This window comes from Prinia subflava, chromosome 10 (assembly GCF_021018805.1).
Source record: "Prinia subflava isolate CZ2003 ecotype Zambia chromosome 10, Cam_Psub_1.2, whole genome shotgun sequence".
NCBI lineage: Eukaryota > Metazoa > Chordata > Aves > Passeriformes > Cisticolidae > Prinia > Prinia subflava.
This window is the reverse complement of record NC_086256.1, coordinates 1,588,507-1,604,130: the sequence shown is the minus strand read 5'-3', so window position 1 is coordinate 1,604,130 and position 15,624 is coordinate 1,588,507. Positions and strand designations below refer to the sequence as shown.

General features: G+C 58.5%; 1 protein-coding gene across 2 annotated transcripts; it reads left to right on the top strand.

Moving 5' to 3' along the window:
* The first annotated feature begins 2,036 nt into the window (after nucleotides 1–2,036).
* AK4 (adenylate kinase 4) lies at nucleotides 2,037–14,673 on the top strand. 2 transcript variants are annotated; one of them, XM_063406899.1, is made up of 5 exons: nucleotides 2,037–2,106; nucleotides 10,599–10,718; nucleotides 12,372–12,544; nucleotides 12,836–12,954; nucleotides 14,115–14,673. In XM_063406899.1, exons 1-5 carry the CDS (start codon nucleotides 2,076–2,078, stop codon nucleotides 14,227–14,229), a joined length of 558 nt encoding a protein of 185 aa, XP_063262969.1. In that variant the 5' UTR covers nucleotides 2,037–2,075; the 3' UTR covers nucleotides 14,230–14,673. The 2 variants fall into 2 exon arrangements, with proteins under 2 accessions (XP_063262969.1, XP_063262968.1); XM_063406898.1 differs by lacking the exon at nucleotides 2,037–2,106 and adding an exon at nucleotides 3,251–3,535.
* Nucleotides 14,674–15,624: the final 951 nt, after the last annotated feature.

Sequence of the window (15,624 nt, the reverse complement as noted above, 5' to 3'; positions counted from 1 at the left end):
CTCCAGAAATTGGGGTTTTTTTCAACACTCTAAACAACTCACCTGGCAAAGAGAAGGTGCTGAGATGTTCCAGAGGCTGTTTTTAAGAGAAAAACACAAAACACTCGGCTGCACCCAGCCATGGAAACGCTGCCTTACAAGTTTGCAACTCCAGAGGGCAATGGAGAGGCAAACGTGGAATTTCGGAGGAGCAGCACGCAGGGAAAAAAAAAAAAAACCCAAACCATTTGTACATTTTAAAACAAACTCCAAACATACATTACATAAAAACGGGACAGTCAACAGATTATGCAATGCTGACGTTGGGCAGCACAGATGACTTCAGCGTGCATCCCCAAATTTGCAGATCTGCCACAGGTTGGGGATTAATCATTAAGGAATTGGCTGTTGCTAGGAAAGCACAACAAAAACTCGCTAAAAATATTAATGGATTCTGCCCGTGCAAGGGTGGGTTTGGAAAAGGAAGGGAGCTGCACGAGCAAGGAGCCCTTGGCTCTCACTGCCAGGTGTTTTCACACCACCATTGGTATTCCAGGTGAGGAATTCCACTGATTTCAGCAGAATGGTTTAAGTGTGGGATTGGGAATTCTGCATTTCACAGGCAGAGGTGATGAGAGAATCGCTGCTTTGCAATTCAAGCATGCTTTGATCACTCTATCAGGATTTTACTGTGCTCCAGCAGTTACTAATCAGTATTACAGGGAGAGGGTGAACAATTCCTCCCCAGCACCCTCTGGCACAGCAACTGTTGGAGTCACACCCGTATTCAAGGGCTGATGCCATTTTCCCTGGAGGATCCAGCTCTTCCCCCAATGCAAACACACTCTGTTGTCTTGCATCTCACACACACTCTGATTTTGGTTTTGCTTCAGCCAGACTAAAGCTACACAGACCTGATGCAGAAAGCTCAAGCAGGTTCTCCATTTATCTGGGAAAAAAATCCCACCTCTTTATAGCAAAACCCACATTAGTTTTGGAGTCCAGCACACATTTTTGTTCTTGTTATTGCTAAGGCCCTGCAAATTTCCATAGACTTTTTTAAAAAAAGCCCTCTAGCTTTCCAGTGTTTGCTGCCAGTTCTCACCTTTGAAACCCGTTGAAGTTGGCCCGGTTGTTTTTTAAACTCCAGTTCCACCTCCTGCCCCCTTTGGGGCTGGTGATATTTTTCCTATGAACCCAACATTCCTCAGCGTGGCAGCGATGGGACTGGGGCCGCTCCCTGCCCACAGCCCCGGGGTTTGTCCCTCCCCACCCCTACGCACGGGCCGAGGATCCTCCAGCGCCGGGGGCCGCTCTCGCCCTGCCCGGCCTCGGGAGTGTGAGGGGAACAAACCTCCTGTGCATCCTCCCGGCGCGGCTGGAACACCAATCCCGGGAGCCTGGAGAGGGAAGAAAACAAACCTCTCGTTACGGGGATGCAGCGGCGTGGCGGGCGGTGGCACGGCCGCGGTGACGGGCCCGGGGCTCCGAGGGGCGGCGGGGCCCGGCGGGGCCCGGGCCGCCACCGCCGCTCCCGCCCAACTTCGCTGCCCGAGGGTACCTGCAACGGGGGCGGGGGAACGCCGCGGAGCAGCCGCGGGACGGGACGGGACAGGGCGGGACGGGACGGGCCCGGGAACCCCCGCCATCCCCGCGGAGCGCCCCCCGCCGCGCTCGCCCCTCAGGAGCGCCGGGACCCGCCCGGGGCAGGGGGGGCGGCGGCCCCGCCCGCGCACCCCCCGAAAACGCCAGTGCGCCACGGGGCAGCGCCGCGCCCGGCGCCGCCGGCCCCGCGCCCTCCGCCGCCGGCCGCCCACCCCGCGGTGCCCGGGGCCGCGCCGGGCCGGACCCACCTGCGGGCGCGGCGGGGCCGGGGCGCGACATGACGCAGCACGGGCGGGCGGGCGGCGTGAGCGCCGCCATCTTGCCGTGTTTATGGCAGCGCCGCGCGCCCACGTGACCCGCGCCCGCTTCCGGGGGCGGCGCGGGGGCGCGCGCGGGCGGGGGGGAGGAGGGCAGGGGAGCGGCGCGCGCCCCCGAGCGCGGGCACGGCGGAACCCGCGGGGGCGCGCACCGGGCACGGACACGGACACAGAATGGTGACCGTAGGGACACAGGATGGACACGGTATGGACACAGAATGGACACAGGATGGACACAGAATGGACACAGGATGGACACAGCCTCGGTATGGACATGGCATGGACACATGGCTGAGCCTGCCGGGATAGCACGGGCAGTGACACACAGTGACACACAGAGTGACACACACAGAGTGACACACACAGAGTGACACACACACAGTGACACACACACTGAGTGACACACACAGCACACACAGAGTGACATATAAACAGAGAGACGCTCAGTGGCAATCACACACACAGTGACACAGTCACACACAGAGACATGCATGGTCACACTCAGTGGCACAGTGACACACAGAGTGACACACACAGTGACACACACACACAGTGATACACACAGTGACTCACACACAGTGAAACACACACAGTGACAGACGCACACACGCACACGGAGTGACACACGCACTCACAAGGAATGACACCCACGGAGCCACACTCACAGGGAGTGTGAGTGTGACAGACACACAGCGAGTGCCACGAACACGCGCAGTGACACAGACACGCACAGGGAGTGACACAGCCACCCCCACGGTGTCACCAGGGCTGAGCAGCCCCTGGGCAGGGCGGGCTGTGCGGTGCGGGGCTGTGCGGTGCCAGGCTGTGCGGTGCCAGGCTGTGCGGTGCCAGGCTGTGCGGTGCGGTGCTCTGCGGTGCCGGGCTGCCCACAGGCTGTGCACCATCTCCAGGCTGTGTGTGTGTGTGTGTGCCGCCCGTGCATCCACAGGTTGTGCCTGCCCGGGCTGAGGTTTTCCAGCTCTGCATCCACAGGTTGCGCGCCCGCGTTCCCCGCAGGCGGGGCTCCCCCGGGCTGTACCCGCGGGCTGCGGCCGCCCTGCCCGCCCCGGTGGTCGCGGTCCCCCGTGGGTTCCCCCCGGCTCCCAGCGGGCACGGCCGTGCTGGGCGTGCGGGACGTGCCCCGGGAGCCGCGTCCATGGGCGGAGCGGCTCGGGCGAGCCGGGACGCGCCGGGCTGGGACGTGCCGAACCGGGATGTACCGAGCCGGGGCGTGCCGGGGCGGGATGCACCGAGCCGGGATGTACCGAGCCGGGATGTGCGGAACCGCGGGGGCCCCGTCGGGCCGGGGGGATGCGCGGGCGGCTCCGGGACTACAAATCCCAGGGTGCCGCGGCCCGAGGGGGCGGGCGGGGGGAGCGGCCGCGGGGTCCCCCCGCCCTGCTGATGTGTCCGGGCGGTGCGGGGGGAGCGCGGCCGGCGCGGCTGACGCGTGTCCTGCCCCGCAGCGCTCCGGCGCCGGCAGCCGGCCATGGCCTCCAAGCTGCTGCGGGCCGTGGTGCTCGGCCCCCCCGGCTCGGGCAAGGGCACGGTGTGCGAGAGGATCGCCCGCAGCTTCGGGCTGCAGCACCTCTCCAGCGGGCAGTTCCTGCGGGAGAGCCTCGGCGGCGGCGGCGGTGAGTGCCCGCGGGGCGCCCCGTCCGCCCCGGGAGCGGGGGGTCTCTGCCCGGGACGGGGCGGGGGTGAGCACAGGGGAGGGATGCGGATGGAGCGGGGCTGGGATGGAGACGGGCACGGCTGGGGATCCATCCCCGCGGCGGGTACACCACAGGTTGTTTTCTGTGCGTTTGGCACAGCTCATTCACCGCCCGCTCCCTCCGGCCGGAGCGCACGGAGCCGCTCGGGAAAAGCGGGGTCTGCAGGCGCGGGGGGCCGTGGATGTGCGCTGGGTCTGTTATCCCCGTGCTGGGTCTGTTATCCCTGCTCTGGGTTTGTTATCCCCGTGCTGGGTTTGTTATCCCCGTGCCGGGTTTGTTATCCCCGTGCCGGGTTTGTTATCCCCGTGCTGGGTTTGTTATCCCCGTGCCGGGTTTGTTATCCCCGTGCCGGGTTTGTTATCCCCGTGCCGGGTTTGTTATCCCCGTGCTGGGTTTGTTATCCCTGCGCTGGGGGACCCCCACCCGGCCGTGTCGGGGGCTCGGGGCTGCCATCGGTAATTCCACCGGCCCCAGGAGGTGCCCGGGACGGACGGCACACGGCTGCGGTGCTGTGCGCCCACGGTGGCACGGGTGGATTGGGATCGAGCGTTTGTCCAGAGGGAAAACCCGCCCGGAGCATCGCTGCGGGTCACCGGCTGCTCTGGAGATGGGTGTCAGCACCCACCTCCACAGCCACCCCTGCACACGCGGGTTTAGCCCCAGGCAGGGCAGTGCTGCCTATCCCGTGTGCGGTATCCAAATCCAGCCCCCGGGAGCCGGGATGTGCTGTGCCCGTGTCCCCTGTCCCCTGTCCGGTATCCAAATCCAGCCCCGGGAGCCGGGATGTGCTGTGCCCGTGTCCGGTATCCAAATCCAAGCCCCGGGAGCCGGGATGTGCTGTGCCCGTGTCCGGTATCCAAATCCAAGCCCCGGGAGCCGGGATGTGCTGTGCCCGTGTCCCCTGTCCCCTGTCCGGTATCCAAATCCAAGCCCCGGGAGCCGGGATGTGCTGTGCCCGTGTCCGGTATCCAAATCCAGCCCCCGGGAGCCGGGATGTGCTGTGCCCGTGTCCCCTGGGCTGTGAGGGGCTCCTGGTCCAGGCGAGGCTCGGGAGGGCCGTGCTCAGCCCCAGCTCTGCAGCCTTGGGCAATCCCGGCGTATTTCTCTTCCCAACACTTAATTCTGTGCTCTGCTAATGTGTGAAAGACCGAGCCGGGGGGAGGCTGACTCACCGGGCAGGGAACGGTGAAACGGCGTCGATGCAAAACAAGCCGAGAGGATTTACAAGCGATTTCTATTCTAGGATGTCAAAAACAGGGAGGAAAATTAGGGAGGGCGAAGTTTTGGAGAGGTGCATGGTCCAACAAGGGCGTTGCACACAGCTCGGCACTGGTCACTCGTGTGAAAATATCCAGATTTCCTTTTGCAAATAAAAAGGACAATAATATTTCCTTTAGAGGGAGGCTCAAAATTTGGCAAATCCCGAGGAGGGCTTTGGCTGAAGGACAGAAAGGTGGGCTGAAAAGCAAGGAGAGGGGCAGCACAGTGGGACTGCCCACCCGGAACTCCCCTGGCTCTCCCAAACTCCACATTTCAGTTCTCTTGCCATGGAGCTCCTCTGGGGACACTGGAGAAGCCAGGAGAGTTAGCTGAAGGTGTCTTGGGTGCATTCAGAAGGAAGCAACAGTGAGAAATGCAGGGAAAATTACTCAGAAGGAAACCATCCGTGGTTTGGTTCATCTGGAATGACATTCGGGTCCCACCTTTAACTCAGCCTCTGTAACAGCTCTCACTGAGCTCCAGTTGTTTGGTTTTAATTTTTTTTTTCTATTTGCTTTGGACAAGCTGTTACATGACTGTGCTGCCATGTGCCAGCTCTGAGGGAAACGAGGTGGAAGCAGCTCCTCTCCCCAAGTTTATCATCTGTGTCACCGGCTTTGTGCTTCAGGGGAGCTGGGGCCCTGCAGAACCAACAGAGTCATTAGGGGCTCACCATCCCAAAGGCAGCTCCCAGTCCTGTGTTTTCACTGGGATCTCAGCCTGGTGCTCCAGGGATTTTCCTGCTGGCCACTGCCAGGCGTGGAGCGGCCACGGCTGTGGTTCGGGGCTCAGGGGCACAGCAGCTCCTGCTGAGTTCCCAGCATGGGGAGCATTCCAGGGGCTGCTGGAGCTGGGAATGGCAGTGCCGGGGAACAAAGGCTCTCTCTGGAGGCAGGTGAGGCAGCTGAACGCACGGCTGCTGCTGAAGGTTGTGCTCCAGAACCCCCGAGTGCATCCGCCCCCACCCTGTGTCTCCTAATTGGTGTCTGTCAGCAAGCGGCTGCTCTGCTGCAGGGACAGGCCTTTGTAACACCTCGGAAAGCCCACAGGCTGTGTTTTGGTGCCAGGCAGGACTGCTGGAGGGTGGTGAGCCATTTCCTTGGCCAGCATTTGCCCCGGAACCCAGGTGGTTGTCTCTGGTGTTGGCAGCATCCCCAGCTCTTAGTGGGATCTGGCAGTTCATTTGCCAAACAACTGAATTGTTTATCCTGGCTTTGGCTGAGGGTCTGTGGGTCCTGTGTCTGTCCCACTGCTCCCTTTCAGGTGCTCTGTTGGAGCCAGGAGTGGCTCCTGTCCCCTCCTCGTGACAGATTTCCTTTGTGAGCATCCACCAAAGCAAGCACAAACCAAAATTCCCCGGGGGATGTGGGCCGTGCACAGCCCAGCCCCACAGCCCTTCCCCACACCTTTCCCAGGGGCTGTGGTGTTTGCTGGCCACACTGGCCTGGTTGGTGGCCAGGGTGGATGCAGCACCTGTGCCAGGAAAAAGGTCCCAAAACTGGGCTGACATCTGTTGTGGTGCCCTGGTCACTCCCAGGGTTTCTCCTCTCTGTCAGCTCCAGATTGTGTTGCTGTAGCCTAAATAATAGGGGAAAAAAATCCTGGAAAAGGTTTTGGATAGGGAGAAAGTCCAGGGTTGTGCTGCAGGCTCTGGGGGCTGCCCAGAGCTGGGTTTGGGAACAGCTTCTCCTCCAGCCTGGCCTGCCTGGCCCTGCGTGGCTGCTGGGTGGCCTCGGGGCTGGGACACGACCCTTGGGGCTGGGACACGACCCTTGGGGCTGGGACACGTCCCTTGGGGCTGGGACACGTCCCTTGGGGCTGGGACACCTTCCCTGGGGCTGGGACACGTCCCTCAGGGCTGGGACACCTTCCCTGGGGCTGGGACACGTCCCTCAGGGCTGGGACACCTTCCCTGGGGCTGGGACACCTTCCCTGGGGTTGGGACACCTCCCTCAGGGCTGGGTCTGTGCTGCTGTGATGGGGAGGGACAGATCAAGGTCTCGTGGGGAAGGCACAGAGCGCTGGGATTCCCGTGAGTTTCAGGGCAGATTAAACCCAGGGCCATCAGATCAATGGATGAAAGCAGGAGTTGGAAAGGCTGGGTTTGAGCTCAGCACACTAAAATTCCCTTTGCTACCTGGAGTAACTGCAGAGTAAGGCCTGCACCCCTCTGTGACCCCTCAGCCACAGCAGTGGGGGTTTGGGGCTATAGGGAGAGCCCCAGCTCCGCGTGGGGGGACCAGGATCTCCCTCCCTGCTCGGGAAGGGCTCCCCAAACCCCCTCCCCTTTGGGATGAGGCTGTACCAGGGAGGTTTTACATGGGGCAGATGGGGCTGGGGGCTGGGGAGGGGATAGCAAATGTTAAATTTGGAGTTTAGTCTGCCTGGAAGGAACCCCAAGGGCTGGGAGGTTGGGATGATGCTCTCCAGCACATCCTGGGGGTCTGGAGAGTTCTGCAGATCCATGGCCATTCCTCCTTGGAGAGAGGAGATGGGGCAGTGCTGTGGAGGAGGGAGAAGCTCCAGGAGGTTCACACACACAGGGGACAGGGGAGCAGCAGGAATTGTCCGTGGCAGAGCCGTGGGGAGCTGTCCGTCTGTCCTGGGGCGTGGGAAAGCTGCAGCCTCGGAGCTGTGGGGCTCTGCTCTGTTCCCAGACTGTTCCCAGCCCCAGCTGTGGCTCAGGGTATTTCTGGCTTGCAGCTCCAGCAGCCCTGCTGAGCCACAGCTGGTCCCTGGGACAGCCATCTGTCCTCAGGTGACAGCCGGACCTTGTGTGGCCTCTCCCAGCTCCTGGGATGTCCCTCCCTCCTGAGGTGACAGCCAGACCCTGTGTGGCAGCTCCTGGTCCCCTGGATGTCCATCCCTGCTCAGGTGACAGCCAGACCCTGTGTGGCATCTCCTGGTCCCCTGGATGTCCCTCCCTCCTCGGGTGACAGCCAGACCCTGTGTGGCATCTCCTGGTCCCCTGGATGTCCCTCCCTCCTTGGGGTGACAGCCAGACCCTGTGTGGCAGCTCCTGGTCCCCTGGATGTCCCTCCCTCCTGAGGTGACAGCCAGACCCTGTGTGGCAGCTCCTGGTCCCCTGGATGTCCCTCCCTCCTTGGGGTGACAGCCAGACCCTGTGTGGCAGCTCCTGGTCCCCTGGATGTCCCTCCCTCCTGAGGTGACAGCCAGACCCTGTGTGGCAGCTCCTGGTCCCCTGGATGTCCCTCCCTCCTCAGGTGACAGCCAGACCCTGTGTGGCATCTCCTGGTCCCCTGGATGTCCCTCCCTCCTGAGGTGACAGCCAGACCCTGTGTGGCAGCTCCTGGTCCCCTGGATGTCCCTCCCTCCTGAGGTGACAGCCAGACCTTGCCCAGCAGCTCTCGGCTCTCCCTGGAGCAGCCCAGCCCTGCTCATTCCCTGTGAGCCGCTGGCACTGTGCAGCCCATGCCAATAAATATTTTAAAAAACAACCCAAAAAGCCCTGTTTTTATAAAATTGGTGCCCTCAGGGCTGCGTGCTGTTTGCACAATCCACAGGGTGTTTTTTCCATCCCCGTGTCCTTCGCGTTCCCAGGCGGGAACGCTGCCACCTCTGGGCAGTGAGGGAGAAGCTGCCTTTGAGAAAAGGTGTTTTCTGCTGGAATTCCTGCCTGGATGGAGGCAGAGGGATGGATCCCGGTGACTCAGCCGTGAGTCAGCGCTGCCCCCTCCCAGGCAGGTTGGATGCCAGATTCCAGCATTCTGCACTTCTGGCCCTGCTCCAAGAGAAGGAGGCCGGACCTTCCTTCTGGTGAGGGGAGAAGGACTCGTCACACACAGCAGGGAAAAATCCGTGTGTTTTCCAGGCAGATTCTTGGGATTCTGGATTTGATGCCTCCAGTTTTATCTTTCCTGTATTTTCAGACTCAGGGGTGCAGCTCTGAGCTCACACTCAGGGTCACTCAGCTCTGCACACAGCAGAGACACAAAACAAATCCTTTCCCTGCTGCACACAAGGACAACTTTCAGCCCAAAAGCACAAACAAGGGTGGCTGGAGGGAGAACAAGAAGGATGGGACCTCACAGCCTGCAGCTGGAATTGGACAATTAAACCCCAAAATGCAAAATTTATAAAAGTGTGAGATCCCGTGACCTGTCATCCATTTTGTGCCCATTTTGGGTCCATTTTGGGTCCATTTTGTGACCATTTTGGGCCCACCTTGGGTGTAGCCCTGGCCAGGCCCTGTCCTGCCCAAGGTGAATCCTGGAGGCCTTTCAATAAATCTCTGCTTTATTCCTCAGCTCTGTCCATCTCTGTTCCAGCTCAGCCCAAGGCATCAGATTAAACCTGGCTGCTCTGGGAGCTCCCCCCTTCCCAGGCAGGCCCCGTCCCCACGCTCCCAGGGGATGTGTTCAGGCTGGTTCCTCCCTCAGATCAGATGAATTCTCCCCAGGAATGGTTTATCTTGCAGAAACCCCTCCTGCAGCTGAGGAATTCACCCCCAGCCAGGTGCAGGTGCTGCCCACTTTGACATCTCTTCTGGAGAGCCAGAGCTGCCTCCAAGTGCAGGGTCCTGGGGATTATTTTTAGAGAGGACTCACATTGGAGAGGCTGAAATGTGCTGTCCTCACCAGAAAGGGCTCAAAAAATAGATCAGGGGATTGTTCATTTCTGGTGACAAGTGCTATTTCAGCTGCTGAGGGAAGACAGCAGAGGAGGTGTCCGTGGGTCCTGGCCCGAGGGGAAAGGGGCTGGAGCTCCTGGGGCAGGAGCAGCACTTGTCACACACAGGGACAAAGAATATTTGCATTTCCCAAATGTTTTCTTCGTGCTCTTACCTTGCAATTACCACAATTATGTTCTCAAGGACGTGATCTTGGGAATAATTTTCTTATTTGAGCTTCTCTTAAGTGGAGGCTGTGAAATCTTTCAGTGCTGGGGATGGGAAGTAGGCTCAGGCATTTGGGACAGTCCTTGCCTGTGCCAGCCTCACCTGTGACCACATGGGAGCCATCTCCTGAACCAAAGAGCTCCTGAAATAAGGAGCACATCCAGAGCTTCCCTCTCCATCAGCTGAGGGCTTGGCTGAGGCCCAGCATGTTCCTGTGGTGCCTCAAGTTTTATCTTCCATGTTTTTCACATTCCGTGCTGCCCAGGGGTGCAGCTCTGAGCTCACACTCAGGGTCACTCAGCTCTGCACAGAGAGGGAGACAAAACAAATCCTTTCCCTGATGGAGACCAAGGACAATGAGTGCAAGTTTTCAGGCCCAAAAGCACAAACAAGGGTGGCTGGAGGGAGGAACAAAGGATGGGACCTCACAGCCTGGAGCTGGAATTGGACAATTAAAGCCCAATATGCAAATGGACCAAAACTTACAAAAGTGTGAGACCTCGTGACCATTTGTCCATTTTGTGCCCATTTTGGGTCCACCATGGGTGCAGCCCTGGCCAGGCTCTTGTGCTGCCCAAGCTGAATCCTTTAAAGCCTTTTGATAAATCTCTACTTTATTCCTCAGCTCTGTCCAGTCTATTCCAGCTCAGCCTGCCCAAGGCATCACCTGCTCTCAGGAATTCCCATCCCTCCAGCCCCAGCAGGGCTCTGTGCCCTTTCCAGCACGGGCAGAGCTGCCTAAAACCCCCAGACAGAGGAGGCCAGGCAGGGCAGAATTTGAAGGGGAGGGATATTTTTTACGTGGAAACATCACGATTTTTTTTTCATCTGTTGCTTTTGGGTTTCCCTTCCTGTCTTGAGCAGAGGCTGCAGCCCTGGCCCAGCAGTACCTGGAGAGAGGGCTCCTGGTGCCCGACCACGTCATCACGCGCGTGATGCTGACGGAGCTGGAGAAGCGGCGGGAGCAGCCCTGGCTGCTGGACGGTGAGTCCAGAGGGAAATCCCTCTGTTCCCAACGCTTTGGCAGTCCCAGGAGAGGGAAAGGCCAGGAGGTGCCTTGGGGGAACCCTGGGCATTGAGAATTTCCGACTTTCTGTGCTCACAGGCACTGACCCCCAAGCAAACTCTGCATTGACCTGAGGCTGTGGAACAGGCTCCAAAATTGAGTCACAGCGCTGGGATTGTGGGTGTGGAGTTTGGGTAGCAGTGTGTGATAGCACAGGGTGCAAAACTCAGAGTTTAAGGGTTTAGAATACAGTAATAGATATAAAGCAGGATGGAGGTTTTAGGGCAGAGGCTGAGTCCTTCTTTTTCACCTTCTTTCTCATGGGTCTGGGTGGTGTTTTGTAATTTGGGTAGAAAAATCCACACTGAAGACCATCGGTTAAGTTATTGGTTTAAAAGTAAAAATAATTTAGGTGTCATTCCATAATTGGACAGTTTATCTTTAAAAGGCCTTGTAGAGAGAGAGACAGGGCTCCATTTTTACTCTCTTAGCTAGAAGTGCTGTAGAACTCACAGCTTGTGAGACTGTAATATAGATGAGAATTAATAAACAACTGAGTGAAATAAAAAATACTGTCTCGAGCATTTAATCCTGATGCTGGCCAAAAGAAGATAAAAGCAGCAGTGCCTTTGCTGGAGGTGGGAGGAGAGGCAGGAGCTGACCTGCTGGCAGGAACCTCTTCCTGCTGGCCTGGGCATGTGAGGGTCCAGCTGAGCCCTTGGCAGGTGGCCGGAAAGGGAAGGGCAGGGAGAGGAGCTGGGTGCTCCAGAAAGCAGAGCAGGGCTGGAGACACGCCAGGAAAAACTTCTTCCCTCCCTCACGTGTGTGTGAAGCAGCTCCTCAATCCCAAAAGCCACCTGAGGTGGAGGGATGGGAGAGGCTGAGGGCAAACAGGCACAGAATGAGAATCAAAGAATCCCAGGGGGTAAAGCTCATCCAGTGCCACCCCTGCCATGGCAGGGACACCTTCCACTGTCCCAGGCTGCCCCAGCCTGGCCTTGGGCACTGCCAGGGATCCAGGGGCAGCCACAGCTGCTCTGGGAATTCTATTCAGGGCTTCCTCACCCTCCTAGGGAACACTTCCTTCCCAAAATCCATCTAAATCTACCACTTCCAGCTTAAAGCCATTCCCTGTGTCCTGTCCCTCCACCCCTTGTAAAAGATCCCTCTACATCTTTCTTGTGGGCTCCCTTCAGGTCTTTTAAGTCCCTTCCTACCCAAACCATCTGGGATTCTGGAATTCTGTGCTTCAGCTGCTCTCTGGCTCTCCCAAGGAGGACAGGACCATTTCCCTGCAGTGTCTTTGATGCCCTCCACACACACCAGCAGTCTGTGCACAGCCCTCCATTCCCTTCACGTTCTCCCTCATCATTCCAGCATTGTTCCCTGTTCTGCCCTTCCCTGTGTCCTCCCTCCTGCCCCCAGCCCCGGCTGCAGGGACAGCAGCCTCAGCTCCGAGCCCTGGGTGTCACATTTTGGGAGCTGCTGCTGCAGGAGCTATTTTTTCCGGAGCCATATGGCGGTGTCTGCCTGCGTGTGCCGCAGCGGGGCCGGGCCTGCCGCTGCCGAGGGACGAGCGTGGCTCAGCCCCGCTGCTCCCCAGCCCTCACTGCTGCTCCCCTGCTGCCCAGGTTTCCCTCGGACGCTGGGGCAGGCCAGGGCTCTGGATGGGATCTGCGAGCTGGACCTGGTGATCAGCCTGAACATCCCCTTCGAGACGCTCAAGGATCGCCTGAGCGCCCGCTGGGTGCACCCCGCCAGCGGCAGGGTCTACAACATGGACTTCAACCCTCCCCACGTGCAGGTGAGAGCCCCCGGCGCTGCCCTGGGGGCCATCCACAGAAGGAAAACCTCGGAGAGGATTTTTGGAAGCCCTTTCTGGGGAGCTGGGATCCTGAGGAAGCTCTGGGGATGCCATCCTGGGCAGAGGCGCTGAGCACCGCTGGGGGTTGTGTGAAATGTTCACGAGCAAAGCGGGGTTTATGTGGACAGGAGGAGGCTTTGGCAGCTCCAGGGGGGGTGATGGGCTCGGTGACATCCCTGTGCGGCTCTGTGTCCCCTCAGGGTGTCCCTGTGTGGCTCTGTGTCCCCTCAGGGTGTGGATGACCTGACGGGAGAGCCGCTGGTGCAGCGTGAGGACGACCGGCCCGAGGCCGTGGCCGCGCGGCTCAGGAAGTACAAAGATGCTGCCAAGCCCGTGATTGAGCTCTACAAGTGAGTTGGGCACGAGGAGAAACCACAGCAGGGCTGCCACAGCAGCCACCAGGGCTGCTTGTCACACAATCAGAGTCACTGGGTGGGAAGGGACCTCCAAGATCACCGAGGCCAACCCAGCCCCGACACCTCAACTGAACCACGGCACCAGTGCCACATCCAGCCTTGTGTGAAACACATCCAGGGGTGGTGACTGCACCACCTCCCAGCAGAACATTCCAGTGCTTTATCACCCTTTCCATAAAAACCTTTTCCTTGATATCCAGCCTGCATTTCCCTTGGCACAGCTTGAGGCTGTGTCCTCTCCTTCTGTCAGTGCTGCCTGGAGAGAGAGCCTGACCCCACCTGAGCACAGGCACCTTCCAGGGAGCTGTGAGAGTGATAAAATCACCCCTGAGCCTCCTTTTCTCCAGGCTGAACACCCCCAGCTCCCTCAGCCCTTCCTCACAGGGTTTGTGTTCCCAGCCCCTCTCCAGCCCTGTCCCATGCCCACATCCCAAAGAGCCCTGGCAGATTTTTGGGGCCGAGCCCTGAGCCTGGACAGGGCCTCCCTTGGAGGCAGGAGGGTGATCCAAAGAAATTCCCAGCTCCTGTCCATCCTGCTGGGCTCATCAAATGGGGATTTTGGCCTTGATCCAGGGTGGGACATGCCATGAAAAATCCATCCTGAGGGGTTTGGGTGAAGCACGGGGAGGTTGGCAGGAGAAGGGAGAGACCCCAGAGCTGGCTCAGATGGATCTGCTGGGAGCACAGGGGGCTTCCAGGGCTTGTTCCCCTTGTGGGGCAGTTGTCCCCTGGAATGGTTGGGAAGTTGTCCCCTGGAGCTGTGGGGCTGCTGTCCCCTGGAGCTGTGGGATGTGGGGCTGCTGTCCCCTGGCCAGCTTGGGGACGATGGATTGCTGCAGGGTGACAAATCCACTGCTCAAAGGGACAAGAAGCCCAGGAGTGTTTTTAAACACATGGGGGGCCAAAATTGCCCTTTCAGGGGAATGGGGAGAATTGCAGAATCCCAAAATGGTTTGGGTTGGAGAGGACCTTAAAGCCCATCCCATTCCATCCCCTGCCAAGGGCAGGGACTCCTCCACTATCCCAGACTGCTCCAAGCCCTGTCCAAGCTGCCTTGGGATGGGCTGCTCCTGACTTCTCCCCCTTTTTTCCAGGAGCAGGGGCATCCTTCACTCCTTCTCTGGCACGGAGACCAACAAGATCTGGCCCTACGTGTACAGCCTGCTGTCCAGCAGGATCCCGCCCGTCCTCCCGGACGAGGAGCACTAAACAAGGACCAGGATTCCATCCCATCCAGGATTTGGTTCCCAGTGCAGTGCCAGGGCTGTGCTGGGGTTGGGTGATGGTGAACTGGGTGATGTTGGTGGATACCAGTTACAGCCAGGATCAGATCTTTGTTTGGAAGGTCCAGTCTGCTGGAATAAGGGGTTTTTCCCTCTTTTGGGGCTATGGAGTTTTCCTGCCTGTGGTCCATCCCGGATTGGTGATGCTGACCAGGGCATTGGTCATTCCAGGTTTACACAGCTTTGCCGTGGTGTCCTTGCCATCCCTGTCCAGCCCCCAGTCCCTGGCTGAGCCCACATGTGCCATCCTGTTTCTCCACAGGACCTTTTACTGCTGAGGACTCTCTAGGCTGAGAGGTTTTTTTCCCTATAAATTATTTTCTATTAAATGTATTTCTCAGAGAAATAAAGCTCTAGAAAGCAACACTTACCCCAGTGGGAATTTTGGGAGCAACATGGAAAAGGTGTTTTCTACAGAGCTGAGAGACGTGAGGATCACATTTCCAGCATTAGTGAAAGAGGCAGAACACTGGAGGTGAAACCCTCCCTTGCACCCTTTCCCCAGGGAGAGCTGAATTCCCAGTGAGAAAAAGCTGCTGCACAGGTTTTTATGGAAAGCTGTGAGGCTGAGCAGGGCCTGGGCTGGGGATGAGTTGCACCCTTCGTGCTTTCCTGGTTTATAGCTTTTAATACTCCAAGACAGCGACGTCCTGAGAGTTCCTCCCAAAGATTTATCTCTGTCTGTGCTTTGGTTTTGGGGAGAAATCAGCTCATTCCACCTTCTGTGCTGCCTTTGTCCCTGAGGTCCCCTGGCCAGGGGGTCCCTTCAGCTGCTCCTGCTGCCTTCCCCAGCAAAGTGACTCCCTCCCCAGGAAATCCCAGAGACTTTTCCTTCCTTGGGAAGCACCCAGGGCCACTCCCGGGTGTTTTTCCATGATTTATATCATCCCTGCATTGGGTTGGGCCGGGTTTTTCTCAACTGGAAGTGCTGTCACCCCCTTTTTGCAGGATGCAGTACCCGAGCAAAGGGGACACTTCTTGTCTCCTCGAGTTGCCTTATTTTATAAACTATATATTTAAGGGGAAAAAAGAGCAAGATGTGTATTTGTAAAGGTTTAAACAAACAAACAAACAAACAAAAAGTGCTGAATTTTAGCATCACCTTCTGGGAATTGTGCATGGAGCTGCTGGATCCCCAGGAAATGCTGCTTCTGCCAGGGGGGCTCACAGGAGGGCAGGAACCTGGCTCTGCCTGGCACCTCTTGGATTAATCAGAGCAGCCTGGGCCCCTTCTGCTGCTGGATGTCCCTGGGTTTATTTTTCCTTGGAGAGTGGCCCACAGCAGCAGGGAAAGGTGAATGACCGGATGTTTTAGGGATTT

Excerpts from the sequence above, each read along its gene's own strand:
- AK4 (XM_063406898.1), top strand. The coding sequence starts at position 3,391 with ATGGCCTCCAAGCTGCTGCGGGCCGTGGTGCTCGGCCCCCCCGGCTCG. Across the intron at positions 10,719-12,371 it reads GCAGCCCTGGCTGCTGGACG|GTTTCCCTCGGACGCTGGGG; the intron begins GTGAGTCCAGAG and ends CCTGCTGCCCAG. Across the intron at positions 12,545-12,835 it reads TCAACCCTCCCCACGTGCAG|GGTGTGGATGACCTGACGGG; the intron begins GTGAGAGCCCCC and ends GTGTCCCCTCAG.